Source organism: Gymnoscopelus microlampas (assembly GCF_963454915.1).
Source record: "Gymnoscopelus microlampas genome assembly, chromosome: 16".
NCBI lineage: Eukaryota > Metazoa > Chordata > Actinopteri > Myctophiformes > Myctophidae > Gymnoscopelus > Gymnoscopelus microlampas.
The window spans coordinates 26,401,138-26,421,872 of record NC_139953.1 but is presented as its reverse complement, the minus strand read 5'-3'; the positions used below and the strand labels follow the sequence as shown (position 1 = coordinate 26,421,872).

Here is a 20,735-nt window from a genome sequence, read left to right as displayed (position 1 = left end):
TCTTCCTGCGTACCATACCACCCGTTTCAAAATTGCACATAATGCAGGTGGCAGCAGGACGTTTCGTTATTGAAAACCAGTGTTTCCAAACTCCAACACCTAAAAAAATAATCACCTGCACTGAATTTATTGACAGAAAGTAGCTCATAACATTTCTATGGTGGATGTTTATGAAACAACACTTAAAGGTAGGGTAAGTGATATTTTTTGGTTAAAACAAAAGGTTTTTGTTAGAAGTTTAAAGCACTATATTCTGATAGTACTCATTGCTATAGAGTGGTTGTTCAGTAATAGGGGTCTCTCTGTCTCTCCAGCTCTTTGATAGACATAAAATACATTTTCAGGTAGGTGACACCATTTCAGCCAATCAGGAGAGAGTACCCATTTATCAGCTTCATTTATAGTGTTCCAGTTCCAATTGTGCATGCTCATTTCTTTGTGTCATCACTTCCAATTTCACTTGCTTAATATGTATCCTGTATGAGTTCTCTGTCCTAATTCTATAAAATTGGTATCCTGATCTGAAAATGCTCAGGATACCAATCCTTCCAATCTGTTTAATGAAGATGGAGAGATGGAGACTCCTGTAACTGAACAAACACTCTATAGCAACGAGTACTCAGAATATAAAGCTATTTAACTTATTTTAACAAAAGAATATCACTTTACCCTACCTACCTTTAAAGCAGATATAAAGAGGATAATTCAAGCTTTCCATACAGCTGCAAAATTGGTGAGTTTAATGTAGTTTAATACAATCAGATAGGACTTTTCTGTTTGGATGAATGGGCTGTCAAGGGTTGGTATTGCAACTCTAGATTCCAGATAATATAAAAAATAGGATCTAAGTTGATTGTGGATAATTAGGCTTCTGGGGTTAGTACAGTAGTGCATCACATAAATCAGTTATTTACGAGCAGTGATAAAGAAAGCACATTGCTCTTTGTGAAACAAATAACAAATAAAACGTGTTTGTCACGCGCTGTTATTTTTTTTTTGTTCTAAAACACTGAAGCAGCCCCGTGCGCATGTTAGCGTGCAAAGTTAGTTTGAACAGTCCAACTACATTATCGTATAAATGAATTTAATCGAAAAGCGATGTCCCTTATGAGCTTCCGTAGAAATTCCTTCACTGCGCTTGCAGTTGTGCAGCTAACCAGGAGAGTGGTCTTTTCAGTGTAACGGGAGAAGCAGCATTGGGCCGCCAAGCCTGCTAGTATGGAACAGATTAATAACATTGAAGTCGGGCCATGCACCAACTCTAATTATCTGACACCGTTCAGGGTGCACTATAACCAGGTGAGTCCAATAATACATCACTAGCTTTATCATCAGTGGTCAGATTGCGGGTACACGTTTCATACACCGGAATGGATGACCTATCGAATACTGTGCCCCCAGAGGTCGCTGTGTTGGTGTTTGTGGTTAATCGATTCATCCTGCCGTGACCGCCTCTGTGTGGGGATATTGAAATATTTGCCATTTAGATCAACTGCTTGAAGAAACCGACCTCATTTTTGTTGCCTTGTTTTGACATGAAATGCAATCCTCAGTGTTTAATCCCGTCTGTTAAAACAAGAAGCCATCGGAGTCACTTAATTCGATAGGTAACTAATATCAATGTATCACACAGCCCAACCCCCTCCCATTCATTTAGCATCTTGCTAGCAGGACCAGTTAACCTTAAAGCAGGGACGCTGATGATGGCACAGCTGCATTCGTCGCATTTAGGTGCACTGCATAAATGCCTAGGCTTTGTGATGTTTTCACAACGGTTGTCCCGATTATCACCAAAAGTAATACTTTAAAATGAAGCCTCCGGCGGATAGGAGACAGATTTATGTTAGCACAGTGACTAGTAGCCTGTTAGGTTTGTGCTCCACCAGCATCATTCACCAAGACCACATGCTTTACATTAGGTCAGCTAACCCAAGCAAGGCGTCTTTCAGTTGGAAATTAGGCAGGTCGCTGACTTCTGGAGAGAAGGAGTCAAAATTCCAGTTGACTTTAGTACTGTGGCAACTGGCAAGGCATTCTGTGACTTTATTTCAACCCTGATCTACAAAGAAACAACCCTTGTTTCTTTGTAGATCAGGATTGAAATAAAGTCAGTTCCAGTGACTAATGTACATATACTGTAGTATATTACTGTACATACATAGTCCAAGTGTTGAGGGCCAGGCAAGTTTTTCTATACTATACCTGGTGTCAGGTACTCCAGCCCTTTCCCTGTCCCACTGTGTTAATACCTGACCCATGTTGTATCTTCTAAATCATTATTATTAGTATTGTGTTGCTACACCTTAGCTGTATCATATTCTTTCCATATCTACCCTGTGTTTCTTACTGCTGTACTGCCATTGACAACTGAATCTCCCCCGTGGAATCAGACAGCAAAGGTCTAGCAAAGGTCTATCTATTTAAAGTTCCCTTCAATCTTTCTTCTTTAGAGACAGACCTTTACAGCAAATGCTATTGGTAGGCATAGGATGTTTACCATAACTCTGATGTATATGAGCATAAAGACAATATAGATTTCCTGTGTGGAGGACATTGAATGTAAGTGCTCTAGTGCTGCAAATATTGTAAGCTGCTTTGGAGATATAGTGTGTGTGTGTGTGTGTGTGTGTGTGTGTGTGTGTGTGTGTGTGTGTGTGTGTGTGTGTGTAAAAATGGTTAGTTTCAGAATCCAAGAGAGATTCTGTACTTGTCGCTTAGAGAGAAGTCACCTTCTTCTTGAGATGTCTGCCTAGTCCTGCAGTCACATCACTGAGTCATCATGTACAGCCGTAAACACACACACACACACCACATTGCTCATTCCCATAATCTCCTCAGAAGGGACACACTGCAATTTTCCAATTGTGCATGAGCCTAAATCTGCTTGTGTCCTCCGGTTTTTAATTTGAGAGAGATTACGCTAAAGTGTAAAATAATACTACTGAACACGTTGCAGCGGTGACAGAAACCGGGTGACCTGAACAAATGCAGAAATCCAGGATGACCTTATTTCCTGACTCTGTGTTACAATAATGTCATTCTTCTTCGAGTGCTGGTTGTACAGAAAACTGGCAGATGCTACACATAGTCCTTTATATAAACAAAATGCATAGAAAATGACTCAACAACATTGTGATTGATGAAATTGCTGGCAATGTGGATGGACTATTAGAGGGCTCAAGTCTTAGTATTTGGTGACCCAGTATAGGTGAAACAAGACCCTGGTACACTGCACAGTGAGCAGGGAGACCCAAGGGAGCAAGTGTGGTGGAGTGATGATCGCACTGCCCTGCTGCACCAAACAATGACAACCCAAGGAGACAGGAGAGGATAATAAAACCTGTGTGTGTGTGTGTGTGTGTGTGTGTGTGTGTGTGCTTGTGAACGTGTGCTTATGACATTGGGGGGGTTGGTCTTCCATTACATTCCATTACAGTCTTTGTTGAACTGGGATGTGAAAGTAACCAGGTCAATAGGCAGAGAAATGGGGCTGTCCCGAATATCTTTTTGTCAAGCTTCTGTTCTGATATTCTGCACATTTTCCAAGTGAATATCCGAATACTCGTTCTAAATTGAATATCCAATAAATCAAATCAAGGCTCTTTGCTTTGACATTTAGGGTAAATATATACTGGTAAGTTGCTCCTCATGAGACACTTTCATCGCCAAAACGCAAACCTGCATTGGAATCTTTCCTGTTTAAAAACAAAGGCGGACATGTTCTATGCCATGGCATGCGTCATTGACACGAGGCAAGTTAATGAGAGCTGTGTGTATTAACAATATTTCCTAATCATTGCAACCGTTGTCAGATAATCGGATGTCACGCTCATGTCACCATAACCATATAAGGAGTTCCCAATGCAGCTACGCCCAAATATGGAGTGTGTTTTCTAACCTCAATGTGGCATCAGGTGCAAACAAATCAGTCAATTCCATATATGGGCACAAAAGGGGGCATGCCCATATATGGGCATATAGTGATGACATCAGGGATCCCCATTTATGGGCATAAAAGGGACAAGGACTGACAGATTCAGAGATCTCCATATATGGGCATATCAGTCGGATCGGCGGTGCAACGTAGGTGTGAGGGCTGCCTAGTGGCCCGACTCTAGTAATAAAAAAAATCACACCCAGTGTGAAGAGAGTGGTGCCTTTGAAAGTGTAACTGGTTGCATCCGCAACAATCAGCAACAATATGTTGTCACGTGACACGTGACAACATGTTGTCACGTGTCACGTGAAGCTTGACCAATCAGCCGGACGGACGGACATACGGACGGACGGACAAAGTCAAATGTAGGAGTGGTTGGCACCACTCAAAAATGGTTGACAAGTTGTCACTAATTGACAGTCTCGCAGTGACAGCCTGTACTTGCACACTCAGACACTTGCTCTGTTTTCTTTAGATATCTCAATAAAATGATATAGTGTGCACTGTGCACATCGAAAATGTATGCATCAGAATACAAATGAAATGTCTTATTTTCCTGAACCGATTATTTTACAAAGGTTGCAATCATTTCATTCAAAGATAGTGTTTAGTCATACACTTCCAGCCTCATCTCATTGGCTTCAAAGCATTCCACCAAAGTTGGAGTCAGTTTGCTTGCCAGTGATTCGAATCTGCCAGCTGGAATTTCTGGAAGAAGAAAGTCACATTTATATCCTTTCCTTCTTTACATGGCCTTGTGTAAAACCAGGAAACGTCAACTATGTACTTGTGTGAAGTAGTTAAGATTCTAAATATTGCTACAGTATGTTCGTGTAGAGAAAAGCCTACTGTCAACTGGCCACTTGATCATCAATAGTAATTTTGTGGAAAAAAAAAATATATTGCTGTCCAAAGGGGACAACAACCCCCAGATTGTCACTCCCTCACTACACCAGCCAAAACACGCATTAGCAGCCAGTGGCAGATCAACATGGGAGCATATTGAAAGCAGCTCCATGTGCACATGTGCGTGGCTGTGCCATGATTAAAATATAAAAAATAAGTATGAGAATATTCAAATTGTTTGAAAATTAACAGCTTCAAACAGCAGCCACAGAAATGCTTAGTGTGAAATTAGTGTATGTGGGATGTGTTGGATAAGAGCTAGTATATACAGTATATGTGTATGTATGTATATGTAAGTATGTATATATGTATGTATGTATGTATGTATGTATGTTTAATATAGGTTGGTCCCAGAGAGGGCAAGAGGCAAGCTTAGAATCTCTGTACGGTTTGTCAGGGCCAGGGGTGGAAAGTAACTAAGTACATTTAATTAAGTACTCTACTTAAGTACAATTTTGAGGTGCATTTAATGCACTTAATTGCACTTAATTAATTTCAATACTACACTTGTTACACCCCCTTTAATTTACACTGACACGCAAACGTCTTAGACACAATGTTTCAGCATGGCTGTTTACCCTCCCTGATTACACTTGTGTGGACTTGAAATTGACCATGCAAGGCATCGTTTTATAATGGTAGATTCATGTTACCCATTATACACACATTGCCATTATAATAACGTGTCAGTCGTCTTACCATTGAAGATTGTCAATGTAGGCTACTGCATCTTCATGATCTGGACTCCACTGTTGATTCTTTGTTTTCCATAGTTTGTAAAAGTTTCCAAAGACACATTTTCACTCAAGGCCACACTGTTTACATCTGTCTGAAGCAAGCGTGTCCGGCGAGGACGCGCTGTGATTGGCCAGTCGGCGCTTTGATTGGCAGTTCTGCCTTGGTGTAACCAGCGTGATCGAGTACGAAGGGGCGGCCCCTTTCCTGAATTCAGCCAATCGCAAGCAGGAAGGGGCAGTGCTACAATTATTAGCAGATCTACAATACGTGTTGTGAGCTTGTAGGTCTGCTATTTTCACCGTGCACACAGTGTGTGAATGACACAGAATGTAAGGGGCGGGCGGTCCCCAGGTAAAACGGTTGATAAATAGGCAATCTTCTCTCGCGTGTTTGACGTTTTTTACCTCTGCAGCACTAGAGCTCGAATGCCCATATGCAACTCATTGTCTTCCCTATACATAGTAAAACGGTAAAGCCCCTAGCCGAGACCCCCCTGAGTCTATACATTTATGGAAAGATATAGAAAAACGTACATAGTGCTGCTTTAAGTAATTGAGTTTGTCTTCCACCACTGCCGTTTGTGCAGGTACAGTGCAACACACCAACCATGTTTGTGTGTGCTTAACTTGTTCAGGGAGATCTTGTCCAGGGTTCTCCCGTTACATCTGCAAGGTCTAAAAGGCTGAGTGTGGCTTCATTGGCCCTGATGGTCTATTGACAGACAGGTGGTTGGTGCGGTCAATGACGACCTCTGACCCTTCTCCTGTGTGGTTGTGCATGCATGAAGTGAGCGTATGTTGAGCCCGGTGACCCATGCTTGGGGTTTGCTGTGCTCTTTGTAGGACCTTCTCAAATCAAGCAGTTACCAAATGGCTCACCTCCTGTTATTTTTGGAGTTGATGACATGTTTAGCCTATAGAGTACATTTTCTACTTTTTAAATACAAAACATAATATCGTATTTAACCACTTTCAACCTGCCTTCCCTATTTAGAGCATGTCATAGATAAATACCAACAAGCTCACAACACACCGCTACACACTATGAGCTTGTAGATTGTGTATTTTAGCTGTGCGACACCATCCTACAACAGTATAAAATGTGTTTAAATCTGATTTAGATAAGCTGCAGACTGATGGCAGATAATATTGTGTGGTCTGTGGTGTCCCTGTGGCTGTATATAAGTTCACCTTATTTTCACTGTTATTGCTGTTACAATGTCCAGAGCAAAATAACCAGAGCAAAATAAGTTTACTCTTATCTACCCATACACTATGTGATGAACATGGGATAGTGTAAATAAAATATACTGTACACTCAGTTAATTTTGCTCACAGATGACTGGTGGTGCTTTTGCATGCATCGGCACACACAACTGTTCTCTCAGGAGGACCATCACAAAACCTGATTGTACAACAAAAGAAATACACTTTGTCTTAGACAGTGTATTATATATATTATAAGACAGTGAGTATAATTTTGGCAGGTAATGCCTGATACACGCATTAGGCCTATTACAATTCGAAGCAACTTAGTCAGAGAGCATGTCAAATTTAGATTACTTTTTCTTGAATGATGTTGATATTTCTGACAAGTAATCTCATAGGGTGGCTTAATTTCAGGGAAAATCCTAGGGGACAGTCCATGGTGGTTGTGGGACTGTGGGTGTGTGTGTAGGTATGTTAATGTTCTTAATATTCTAAGAATCTAGGTGTATAATAAAATGACAAGTAGGTCTTGTGGTGCATTTTGTACTAGTAACGATCCTACTCCTCTATCATCCAATCACTATCCTAGGGATTGGATGGTGTCCTTGGCTTTGGCAATCAGAACAAGCTACTGGGCAGTCGGGATCTTGAATTATGTACTTTTTTAGCACAATGTATTTTTCTTAACAAGGTACAATCGTGCAAGCACATGAAAAATGTATGTGTTTCAGCACTCAGCAGTTTGCGGGTTGTGTGTGTGCACATTGTGACATTTAGGCTACAGATGGGAACAAAATGCAGATGGATATAATTGCTTTTCAGTCACAAGTGTGCTATCAAGCCACTGGTTCACTGAGCTCTTGTTGCTGTACTAATTAAAAGTAGGTTCAGGTCATGGGAGTGTGGGGCTTGAGTGCCCCTGCTGAAAAGTGAGGAATTGTATGTGTGGTGACGGTCATTACACCTGTGAGTGGGGGAGGCACTGCTAAGCTTGTCAAGAGAGGGAGGCGGAACAGCTAAAGACAGCAGATGGACAACAAAAGAATGGACGGTGGACTCTCTCCCTCTGTCCTCCCTTTCATCCCACCGTGGTGTCTCCTCTGGAGTTGGGGAGGGACGCTCTGGGACACCCCTCTCACAAAGGCTTTTCAGTTCGGAGGAGAGGTGGCACATCTGCACCTTTTAGACGCCACTGTCAATCTCTCACACAGTCACCCCCTCAGAGAGGAGCTAATGTCAGCCCTAAGAGGAGCTATTTTTTAATTTGAATTTTGGGAGCCTTTTGTTTCCTCTCATTGCCCACCCTGTCTACAAAGCAGGTGATTGTCCCTCATTGACTTAAATCCCACTAATCTTACATTGAACCATTGTTTGTTTGGTTGCTAATTACATTATATTTATTCATTATACCAATTAAAATAATAGTTTTTAGGTGTTAGTTACAGCCATTGGCCTAATTTCTTTTTATACAGTGTGGCCAACATGCAACTGTTGAGTTCCTATACCCCACAGCAACGTCTGTCCAAATTCAGAGCACTTGGCTTTTCCAGGCAGTCCAAAGAACACAACTGGTCGTGTTCGAGGTGGGGAAGCCAGGCGGGGAGGACGATCACTGTCTCTGCATTAATGACTCATACAGGTTGGTCTGTGTGCCTGTTCAGCAGGGAGAAGAACTAGGTGTGATAGTGCGTTTCTCCACATGCTGGTGAAATTCCTAACTGTCAGGTGTAAAGAAGTGACTGGTGACTTCATGTGTATCAGAGGGGACGCAACCTCCCACATGACCTGTAGGGGCTAGTAGTGACAGGGACTACACTTGTGTGGGGGAAATTGGGAATTGGCATAACAACTTAATTGGTAGAAAAAGGGGGGGAAATAATAATTTGAAGTGAGCACTTAAGAGTAGGCTTAATCCGTATAGCGTTTAGAAAAACAAGAAAACGAAATACATTCATATCTTAGCTGGAAATACAATCTGATGTTTAGCACATGCTCAAACAAGCATAAAAGCCCTGCTATGACCAAAACCTAGGACCATAGAATAATAAGCCTTTTAAGCCTCTGACTATGCCATTATAGAATATTTACATTACGTTTTACAAGCAGGGCCAATCTGCCCCATTTTACCATAAAATGTAAAGAGTTTCCTGACTAAAGTTGGTTCACGTGGCTCCCTTGCTTCCGTCTGTTAGGTTGGACAGGAGACCAGCTGATCCTAAATCCAGGGAAATTGAAGAGCACATGGTGGGAATTAAAGACTGCCATTGTATCTCGCAGCAGGGCAGATGATTGTTTTCCCCCTGCACCTGTCAGGTTCATAGTTCGTGCGTGCGTGAGTACATGCGTGTATGATGGTTATTAGACTTTAAGGACCTAAAAGATCAAGACCTCACATCCCACAGGCTCTACAATACCCATTCACACAAGAGGCTGTCATTTTGAGCAGGCAAAGCCAGAGGGACCACATTAGTTTACCACATTAATTTCAAGGTCCTTGTCCCAGCTTCTCTCTCTCTCTCTCTCTCTCTCTCTCTCTCTCTCTCTCTCTCTCTCTCTCTCTCTCTCTCTCTCTCTCTCTCTCTCTCTCTCTCTCTCTCTCTCTCTCTCTCTCTCTCTCTCTCTCTCTCTCTCTCTCTCTCTCTCTCTCTCTCTCTCTCTCTCTCTCTCTCTCTCTCTCTCTCTCTCTCTCTCTCTCTCTCTCTCTCTCTCTCTCTCTCTCTCTCTCTCTCATCTCTCTCTCTCTCTCTCTCTCTCTCTCTCTGTCCCCATGGACTAATCTCTCTGTCGTAATCCATGTCAGCCTGTGATTCTCTCTGTCTCCAGAGGGCTACCCCCCCCAGCAAGTGGCCCTAGTAATGAGGGGAACCCTTCCATCTGTGAGTGGTGACAGGGCTGTGTGTGTGTGTGTGTGTGTGTATACAAGGGGCTCCAAACAGGTTGTGCCAGAATGCCAATCTGATGTGATTGTTGAAAAGAGTCTGTCATCTTCATTAATAAACGTTGAGTGTAACCCATACCTGAAAGTTGTTTGTTGTGTGCAGATGTCCTATATCCATTTTGGACATTGGACATCCTGTTGTGCAATAGGGGGGGAAAACGATGAGGCAATGCATCCCAGTTCTGTCCTTACAGTACATATCCCTAGTAAGTAAGGTGACAGCCCCTTTGTAACATAGCCCATGATGCTATTGCGCCAGTGTCGGACAGGGAACTCAGTGGACCTATAGCCTATTTCAGGGGTCTTCAACAGGTGGTCTGGGACCCCTAGGGGATCCTCAGAGTTGCTACAGGGGGGCCGCCAAATCTTGATGTGACAGGATGTTTTTTTTACATTAGCCACTTGAACCCATCCCTATTCTGAGGAGAACCTTAGCCAAAAATAAAAGATCTACTGTGAGTGTGTAGATCGTCTATTTTCGGCAAAGAGGTTTGGTGTAAGGGGAAAAAAGATTAGCATTGAGGGTTTAAGTGGTTAACTGAAAATACGCATTAACATGACTCTAACACAACGCTACACATTGATAGTGCTGTCAAAGAAGTCTATAAAGCTATCAATGAAATCTATGAAAAAGTTCAATCTGCAACACAATTTTATTACAATATGTAGTTGGGGTACCTGCTTCATCTCTCTCTCAGCTAAGGGGTCCTTGGTCCCTGAAAAACGTTGAAGACCCCTGGCCTATTTGTCTTGGAAACCGGTGCAAGCCTCCTTTCTCGTTTGATGTTTCTCGCTATCTGGACTCTCAAAGAGCTTATTGTGTCACGCTCGGAGCCCCCCTACACCCAAAGCACCCGCCCAGCTCAACCTCTTCTTCAGCACACCAGCTGTTACGCCACTGGAGAAAGAAATGGTGCTACGAGGAACAGAAGTAGTGGACCAACTAGGGATGCTTGTGAATAAATGGTTCCGATTTACGTCAGTGACGATAAACATGTCTTTCTTACGCATGAAACTAAACTGTTAGCGTTACCATTGCTGTATGGGAAATTCACTTGAATTGGTTTGATAACCATTGGTTATTAAAGTGGGGTCTGGGAACCCCCAGGTGTCCTTGAAGGGGTTTCAGGGAGTCCCCAGTAAAATTATTGATAGCTAGAAAACAAATGGTTCCATTTGTATACTCTCTGAGTTATGGGGTTCTGTGCCTAATGACAAACAGGGGTGTCCTTTGAATTAAAAAGTTTGAGAACCACTGAATTAAGCCACCAGAGTGTGCATCATTGAGTAGGAGATTTGTGGGTGAATAAGTGCCATATTTAATCGCTCAGACTGCATTGTAATTATGCATGTTTTCTTTGTAGTCTTAATATTGGACTTTTCAGGACACTTGAGAAATAGGAAAACCATAGACAGAGAGGGGGAAAACGTGAAACACTATTCCATATATAACAGATGGCGTCTAGTGGACATATCCTTCCCAATTACCTGAGTGAAAGTCGACTTTAAGATTATATAAAATGTGCATCCCTAAGGACGACACAAGCTACATCAAACATGATCTTATGCACATGCAGAAGTAATTTGCTGTCAGGGAGTTTGCCTGACTCGGTTAAGCTATCACAGCCTCAGGATTAGCTTATGAAGCGTACTCAAGGGAACACCACTCTTTCTGAACTTCCATCTAGAGGTGCCTCTTCCCAGAACGTCCTGTTTCCACTGCCTGAAGATCCCTGAAGATAATTCTGCGTGGTCATTTGTTGCTTTTGAGGAGGTCCTCAAGTCTACTTTGATAATGAAAGGAGGGTGCTGGTTGTGTTTCCCCAGGCTTTAAGCTGATGTAATAACCAAAACCATTTATCCTTATTTGTTTTTGAAAGATTTATTGAAATAACCTACAGCTCTGTGACATGAGCCCACAAGTCACGCAAAGAACATCAATGATTCAGTCACAAGTGATTTATTGTTTGCTTGCATGGATTCGCAGTAGCTATATATATATCTAATTGAGAAGAAGAACTGAGAAGGGCGTGGTACCGTTGTCCTGGGGGGAGATGATGGCGTGCGATTTGCACAGTTGTTGACATAACGGTGTCTCTCAAAATATGCCTTGGGAGTTGGTGTGTGTGTGTGTGTGTGTGTGTGTGTGTGTGTGTGTGTGTGTGTGTGTGTGTGTGTGTGTGTGTGTGTGTGTGTGTGTGTGTGTGTGTGTGTGTGTGTGTGTGTGTGTGTGTGTGTGTGTGTGTGTGTGTGTGTGTGTGTGTGTGTGTGTGTGTGTGTGTGTGTGTTTCCATCCATGTTTCATCTCTGTGATAACCCAGACATCTTTGACGGCTAATACACCAGATGTTGTTGTAGTTGATGTAGAGTCCAGAGAAGTGTCTGTACTAGAGATAGCCTGCACCTTTGACCCTAGCCTAGAGGAAGCTTTTATGACCAAGGTCATTAAATACCAACCACTTCTACATACCATCTCAGAGCTGGGCTATAGGTTCAGACTATTTGTTCTTATATTTGGCAACCTAGGACATAACCACAGACTGGTTGTTAGAGGGTTTCAACAACTTGGGATGCCCAAAAATAGGCAAAAAGGCTGGCAAAGTATTGTGCTGTCTCTGCTATAATTGGCAGCCGCCAGACCCACATATGGTGGAGACACTGTGTTACTTAGGGGATACCTAGGGATGTTCGATATTTACTTTTTCTTTTACAGATATCCGATATACCGACATTGTCCAACTCCTAATTTCTGACACCGATATCAACCGATACCGATATATGCGGGCTTCTTCACCAAAAGTCAAACTAATTGTCAGGTAACAACATCACATACATAAAATAGCTATAATATCAATATAACATCTAATAAATCTAATATAATACAGTGATGTTGTCAGGTTTTCAATAAAGTGAGTCCACTGGTGGTCATTTGAATGAGTCCCACTAATCTTAGATTAGAAAGATGTTGGCCTATTTGACAGTGCAGAAGCATAATTGCTTTGATGCCTATAACATTATAACATTAACCAGAGTCAACGAGCGATATACCGACATTGTCCAACTCCTAATTTCTGATACCGATACCAACCGATACCGATATATGCGGGCTTCTTCACCAAAAGTCAAAACTAATTGTCAGGTAACGACATCACATATCTAATAAAATAAAATAGCTATAATATCAATATAACATCTAATAAATCTAATATAATACAGTGATGTTGTCAGGTTTTCAATAAAGTGAGTCCTCACTGGTGGTCATTTGAATGAGTCCCACTAATCTTAGATTAGAAAGATGTTGGCCTATTTGACAGTGCAGAAGCACAATTGCTTTGATGCCTATAACATTATAACATTAACGAGAGTCAACGAGCGTCAGCTGGACACAGACACACACCTGCCCTCTGCAGTGCTCTAATTTGAAAGTGACTGGAGTCTGTCTCATTTCTCTGCAGGAATATGATTAAGGATTACTGGAATTATGGTAAACTCACATTTCATATCACACACCATACAGTAAGAACTCTTGTAACCTAAAAACAAAAACAAATTACATTTACATTTTTAAGCTAATATCGGCCAATAATATAGGGCATACAGTAGCAGTGGCGGCTATTTTCTGGTTCCACCCCAAATAGCCAATGTATTTTTCCCATAGAGATTTACAAAAATATTTATATCAATTATATTAAGCCTAGAATCAAGCCATCCAGGGTGAAATGACCATAAAACATTTGATTCTGTGAGGGGAAAAAAATGAAAACCATAAAACAAAGGGTATTTATTAAATATAGTATATTATATCATTTATTTCACAGAATCAAAGGTTTTATGGTCATGATTCATAATGGATGGCTTAAAATTCTAGGCTTAAAAAAATGGATATAAATATTTTTGGAAATCTCTATGAGAAAAATGCATTGGCTTTTATGGCGTGGAACCAGAAAATGGCCGCCACTGCTATACCCTATTGTACATCCCTACTTATACCCATAGAGTACTGAGTGACATGCTTATTGTATCACAAAGACACATGCCATGATATTGTGAATGTAACTGTACCTTTAATATTTGTGTCCTTGTATGCTGTCCTTTATGTGGACATGAATAAATTATTAAAATGTGTGGGTGTGGGTGTGTGTGTGTGTGTGTGTCGTTAGCAAGTTAACTTGAACAGAGGATTTTCATGAAACTTCGTAGGATTTGGGAGTCTCCAGGCTGCCTTGATGATATGATCAAGTTGTGTGTCTAAAAGATAATCGTCACAAACAGTCGAGATGTAGAACGAGATTTTGGACTTTGTTTGAACCCGCAGCAGGTGCATTCGTTTAATTCAGTAGTCAGGAGGCCTGCATACCTGAAAGCAAAAGTCTTCTAGTGACACCTTGTTATGTGTGGGTTCTTTTGTTTTTATACTGTCCTGGCCTGGAAAGCTACCAAATGTAATTTGATGTAAGCCATTTGTTTGCTCTCCACATTGTCCTCTACATTGTGGCCGCCACATTTTTGAGGCAAAAGATCACGAGCCAATTTCAGGGATGTGACAGAATGGGTGTTAAGTAAACACAACCTGAGTCATACTATAACTTGTCCCACACAAAACCTGGCTTCATGCTCTTGTTTTACACTACGGTGTAGTTAATGATGCACAAAGCTTCACTTCCCATTAACTCATTGAACATTGTTGCTTATATGGCCAAGACCTGCTAGGTCATGCCAAAACTGTTTGACCATGCTGACATGCTTTAGTGGAATTCCCAAGAAGATTTATTGTTTTTCTCTGCGTGTCATTCGATGGTGCCTGTCTTACTTAAAATGCTCTAATTAACATGTATATATTGTGTGTGTGTGTGTGTGTGTGTGTGTGTGTGTGTGTGTGTGTGTGTGTGTGTGTGTGTGTGTGTGTATGTACACATATACACATATACTTACTGGGGGTTGCTCATGTACACACTACACAGGCATAAACAGAATTGTTCAATGTAACAGAATCGAGTTAGATGCCGCACTTCTAGAAGAATGATTTTCAGTGGTGGGGCTCTAAGGATGGCTACAGTATGCCAGTCTGTCCATGCATCCACCACTTTTGGGCCCAAACAAGATATCTTACAAACTACTGGAAGGATTACCCTAGAATATGCTGTGCGCCTTCATTTCATTCCCACTCCAGCTGTGGCAGAAATATGGAAGTGACTTGAGGTAGGGTAGGGAGCTGGGAGAGTTCTGGAGCGCATTTGAGTCGGCATTTGAGACCAGCGCCTATTCCCCACACAGGATGGCAAAATGGCAGTGCCAGTAGGACTTTAGATTCCTGGATGAAACATACTGATTTTGTTGACCCCATGGCTTGTCCTTTAGCCAATTACCAGTTGAGTGTATAGACCCCTTAACAGACGACGTCACACTGATAAGAACCAGTATGCGTGCAACCAGTATGAGTGCATTGAAACCCATTCTATCAGGTCTCGCTAGGATACGCCTCACTAGCCAACACACAAGAGGGGGTTGGGGTGTGCTGAAACCAGCGCACCCCGAAACAACAGGTTGGGAATTGATTGCATGAAACGATCACCTGTGCGTCCAGTCTCAATGTTAGTAAACAAATAATTGGTCTATGGACCAGCACAGGTTTGTGGTAATCTGCAACATGCCTTTTTTGTATTCACAGAATGGGACAAAGAAATCCTGGGACTTCATGCGAACCCATGACAGGTAAATAAAAACTACGCAAAGACACACACACACACACACACACACACACACACACACACACACACACACACACACACACACACACACACACACACACACACACACACACACACACACACACACACCTGTACCTGTTCAGGTGGTTTCTGTGTGCATAAAGCAGGCGACACAGGATGAGTGGTACAACTGCCGAGCACTTTCTGTGCCATTGTTTTTCTACCTAGGCCCCCACCTAGCATAGCACCATGGGCTCGATAAGACAGCTTTATAAGACAAGACCTCATGTTTTCTCCCTGCATGCTTTGACAACTGAGATGCACTTGACAACCTAGAAAATGTCATGGGTGTACCTCAAATACGAATTAGTATTGGTATACAACGTATAAAGGCTTGATCTCATTACCACAAGGTTTTAAATCATGTGACATCAACTCATATATATTTGAAAGAAGCCCTTTGGGGAGAATTGCTGTGTGCAATTACTCAAAGATTGATGGCACATGGTGGGGAGCGTTTGGTAATAAGTCAAACATACCTTGGAGGTAAAATAGCGATGGCAACATAAAAAATGTGCCTTTTAATCTTTAAGCCTGAACCACGACACGTAAGGGGCGTAATGTGACGTCATGCAAAGCCGTCCTGTCAAAACAAATCACAAGAGAGACAGTTTTATTTTATTTTCTATATGTTATTATCAAAAAGCTAATGTGGGGTCCCTGGTAGTTCAACTGGTTAGTTGTGGTTAGTGCACAGACCATATTGTTGTCTGTTGGGCAGAAACCTTGCATCTACACATTTAGTATTCTTATGTTTTCATAAATGAATGTCCTTTGTTATACATAGTGGTACGCTTAGCAAATATATTGTGTGTGTGTGTGTGTGTGTGTGTGTGTGTGTGTGTGTGTGTGTGTGTGTGTGTGTGTGTGTGTGTGTGTGTGTGTGTGTGTGTGTGTGTGTGTGTGTGTGTGTGTGTGTGTGTGTGTGTGTGTGTGTGTGTGTGTGTGTGTGTGTTGTTTTATTTTGGTGTTAAGCCATGTACAGAGTTAGTCACAACAAAAAACACAAAAACAACACATGGACCGAAAAGGTGTAGGCTGAAGCCGTAGCTTATAATGCCTACCCTTTTTTACCTATAATTATTATTATAATATAATAAATATAAAACAGAAACAATGGCAAAACATCGATATAAAAGACAAAGACAAAAATGTGGACGTTTCACATACTACTACTAATAATATAATGTAATTTATATTTATCTATTATATTATCTTTAAGCATTTTCTTGAATTTATAGATTGAACTGCACATTTCTAAGTCATTATCACAACTATTCCATGTTTTTGTTGCCATAACCATTGTACATCTCCTCTTTAATGTTTGTTCTAGCTCTAGTAGTTTTGAACATAATTAAGTGTTCCTCTCAGCTCATACCGGTTTTCTTTAATTGGAAAAATGTTTGAATGCTGTATGGAAGCAATTTCTGTTGTGCTTTGTAGGCTAATAAAGCAGTTTTTTAAGATACTATATAACATTTTTGCATAATAATATTGTGTGTGTGTGTGTGTGTGTGTGTGTGTGTGTGTGTGCTCAACATTTAAATGCTAAAAAACTTTATTGAGCAAGTTAAGATGGTGTGCGTGTGTTTTTATTCTTGAACCCTAACCCTAACCCTAACCCTAACTCTTGAATTAACCCTAAATAAACCCTAACGTCCCTATTCTGAGTATGTCATAATGGGTGAACATTTGGCAAACATAGCCACCACTCTGACTCTACAAGCTCGCATGCTTGTAGTAGAGCTTATAGATGGGGCCACTATAACAAACAGAAATATCACACATTTATGTCAAATCAACAGCTTCCTACAGTATACCCACCTATTTAGCCAAAAGTTATCACAATGCCCCTAGGTAGGTCTCAAGCCCTTTCCTTCCTCTATAAGACCCCCAAGAGAGGGCATTTATTTTACTGTAAAAGATTGTACCATGGAGACAGCAGCAATAAACCTCAGTCCCATATTTCCATGACAAAATAGCCCAGAGGTGCATTCAAATCTGCACCTTAGGAGGTAATTCTACCATGACAGCTAGCCCCTAGCCATATCGTCACTGTCGGGTGGAAACCTGGTATGTCCACAACAAAACTGTTACTTTTCAGCAAATGGAAAAAGGAACCTGTGTTCCAATGGATCCAATGTAGTTATTACAAGCTCTTGTTAATACTTTTCATTGGTTCAATATTTATAAAACCGACACACTTAACCACTTTTGCTCTCACCATTTTTCAAATCTACTAGCTTGAAGATGAGCTATTTTTCTCCTTTTGTGACGCTGTAGTATGACGAAGTATACCTAAAAACATGACGTTGAAATATGGAGATACAAGGTTTCTGCCCGACAGCAACGATATGTTGACAGGTACCGGATTGTTAATAACATTCATAACTTCATATTGTAACACTCTCTGGAAAACCGAGACAATTGGCACATCAAGAAATATGCTGTATAATTCCCAGAGTAAATACTTTTAAATAAAAAAAAGTTGTTTGTTGAACCAAAATCACTTTATCTTCTGTCTGACACAATTATTATAATTATCTAATATTCTTTATAATAGCTGCAACAATTTCCAGGTTTGAAACAAACTGTACCAATCCTCAAGTACGGGTTTGTTTAGGTTCTTCAGAGATGTGTGTCCCCTCACTAACCATTCTTATGATCTCTGTTAGTTTGACACCTAAGTGTTTATTGGAGCACTGGAATAATGGTATGTGTTTATGACCTGTTAGTGTTGTGTGTGTGTGTGTGTGTGTGTGTGTGTGTGTGGCCTGGAGCCAGCTGAAAGGTAAAGTCATTTGGAAGCAGCAGCATATGTGGATGTCTTTAGTGGCACGACAGCAGCCATGCTGTGTTGAATTGTGCCGTGTTCCCATCCTCTCACCTCCAGGGGGTTTGAGGGTAGGCCTAGGTCGCTAGATGCTAATACATTACATCCCCTCTGGGCATGACATTGTTACGTGTCATATATCAAGGCACTTCTTTTGACACTTTGGTAGACAAAAGTAGCAGAATCATTATTTAATCATGTTCTACATTGTTACGTGTCCGTTCTGTTGGGTAGCTACTGTTGGGTAGCTATTTAATTTTGGTGGGTCAACCTTCTGTGCTTCTTTTTTACTTCGATTTGACTTTGATTGACTAAAGGCGGCTGGTTGCTGCAGCTGCAATAACAATGTTTTGTAGACTGTTAGCCCCTACTGACTGATTCAAAAAGTTCAGCATAGGTGCATTAAGATTGTTTGACATGTGATTATTACCTTTATTTAGACTTTTTGAGATGGGATTTTTATATAATTCTGTAATGGTAGATTCTTATCCATACTGGAGTGGGCTAAAGGGTAAACCTGGTTATTGGCAGGGTTGCTTTGCACAAGAGAGCACCCTTTAGGGAGAGGGGAGAGGTTCAGTGACTCAGTCCCCTGCAGAAGATATTCTGTGCATCAACCACTCGTGTCCTGGCAAAGCATCCCTCGGAAATACACTGAACCTGCTTGTGCTTTCTCCTTTTCTTAAAATCTCAAAATAGGTCATCCACATGAATCCTGTACATCTGCAAAAATACATACACATATTTACAGGCGGTGAGAATCTGCTCACCTAAGTCAATATAATGACATTACATTGCTCTGGATGGATCGTCACAAAAATATATATGAAATGTGACAAGCAGTTTTTGATCAATTATATAATTATTTATAGTGGGTTGCCTTCTTGTCCAGTCGACTCCGAAATACATATTGAATAAAAGTAAAAAATAAAGCACCTCAACAGATTGTCAACCCACAAAGCCAAAATGTCCCTCTTTGACAAGCGCGCTGTACTGTAGCCAAACAACACACGATCACTGAAGCATGGAAAGACCCTCTCCTCTGTTTTCACTCATGTGTCTACTGCCGCGCACAGTTTTCCCGCTGTCCGGCCCCGGAAGCCCCGCCGAGAGAACTCCAAGCTTAACGGCGCGTGAAATGTCCCGAGCACCCGTTCAGCCTGCTTCTTGGTTTAAACATTAGCGCAGGTTTTTTGGGGAGGGAAGCGGTGCACGCAGCAGTAATGGCATGGAACAAACGGTTCAAGGCCCAGACCTGCCTCACGGGAAAACTTCCATGCCCCAGGCCTGCGTTTCCCCCCACTTCTGGCTCGGATCTGTACCTCCGTTTGTACTGGAGGTTGCATCAAAAAACTTTCTGGTGCTAAGACTTCTGTACTCCGCTATAACCTGTGTGTCACACAAATTAGTGAGTTTTTCATTTCATGCATGCTTGTCAATGCCTGATTTATACTTGGTTGCGCTCCGGTGTTGCGCACCAAAAATATCAGATCGACCAGCTCTCAATGCAGCGACTCATTGTGTGCTTGTAGAGCGGTGCGTGCCACAAAGTATAACTCAGGCTTGTTGGGTCACGGGTGGCTATGAAATAATCTTGAAAAATCTAATGTTTTTGTCTTTTAAAATCTTCAAAATAGCAACCTTGAAATGCGAAAGGCCAGTTGACTGTCTAATTTTCCATCCTTTTTTTTTTTACACAAAAATGGATATGACGGGAGATCTAGTAGGGCTGTTTTTTGAAGACCTTGAGAAGAAAAAAACCTGCCAACCAATGGGTACACAGCCTTTCCTAGGAGCGGGGGAAGTGAATGAAGGAGCGGGGGATGTGAATGAAGGTGTGATGGAGAAAGGAAGAGGATAGAGAAGTGACAGGGGTTTCCATAGTTGGCTGTGCCCAGATAAGAGGCCCCTGAATTGACTGGGGGCTTTTTAATCAGCTGACCTCTTCCTCTCACACAGTATAATGCAGCTGATAACAGGACCACACATACTGTAGATATCTTGGCACCAGTGCTATTGGCATTTTTGCTTCAACAATGGAAAGTTAGATTGTAGGAAAGGTAGGATTGGGAATTTGAACTAATTTCACTAAAGGTCACATGAAACATTTTGAACTCCTACAGGGACCCCCAGACTGTCGCGTTTTTTTATTCTAGCTGTCTGATCAGAAACTGCAGTTACACCAGGGACACCCAAGTGAAGACAGTGAACGACTTGGAACAGATTGAAATTGCCTGTAGTCAGGGTCCCGACTCCCCAGGAGTTGAGAACCACTGGTTTAACTAACTAGACTAAAAATAGAAGTATACCCTACTGTATAACCCTTTTTAACAGCATTATTATTTTTTTAGGCTGGTCGTTGGATTCCACTTTAAGAATTTGTATTGGTCCTTTTTTCCCCTCTACA

General features: G+C 41.5%; 1 protein-coding gene across 1 annotated transcript in view; it reads left to right on the top strand.

Annotated features, from left to right (window-relative positions):
• The first annotated feature begins 1,149 nt into the window (after positions 1-1,149).
• Positions 1,150-20,735, top strand: part of nudt14 (nudix (nucleoside diphosphate linked moiety X)-type motif 14) — a 34,990-nt gene continuing 15,404 nt past the window's right edge. The window contains exons 1-2 of the mRNA XM_084081831.1: positions 1,150-1,299; positions 15,396-15,439. Coding sequence (XP_083937957.1) covers positions 1,219-1,299; positions 15,396-15,439 — 125 coding nt within the window. The 5' untranslated portion in view covers positions 1,150-1,218. The remainder of the gene's footprint in view (positions 1,300-15,395; positions 15,440-20,735) is intronic.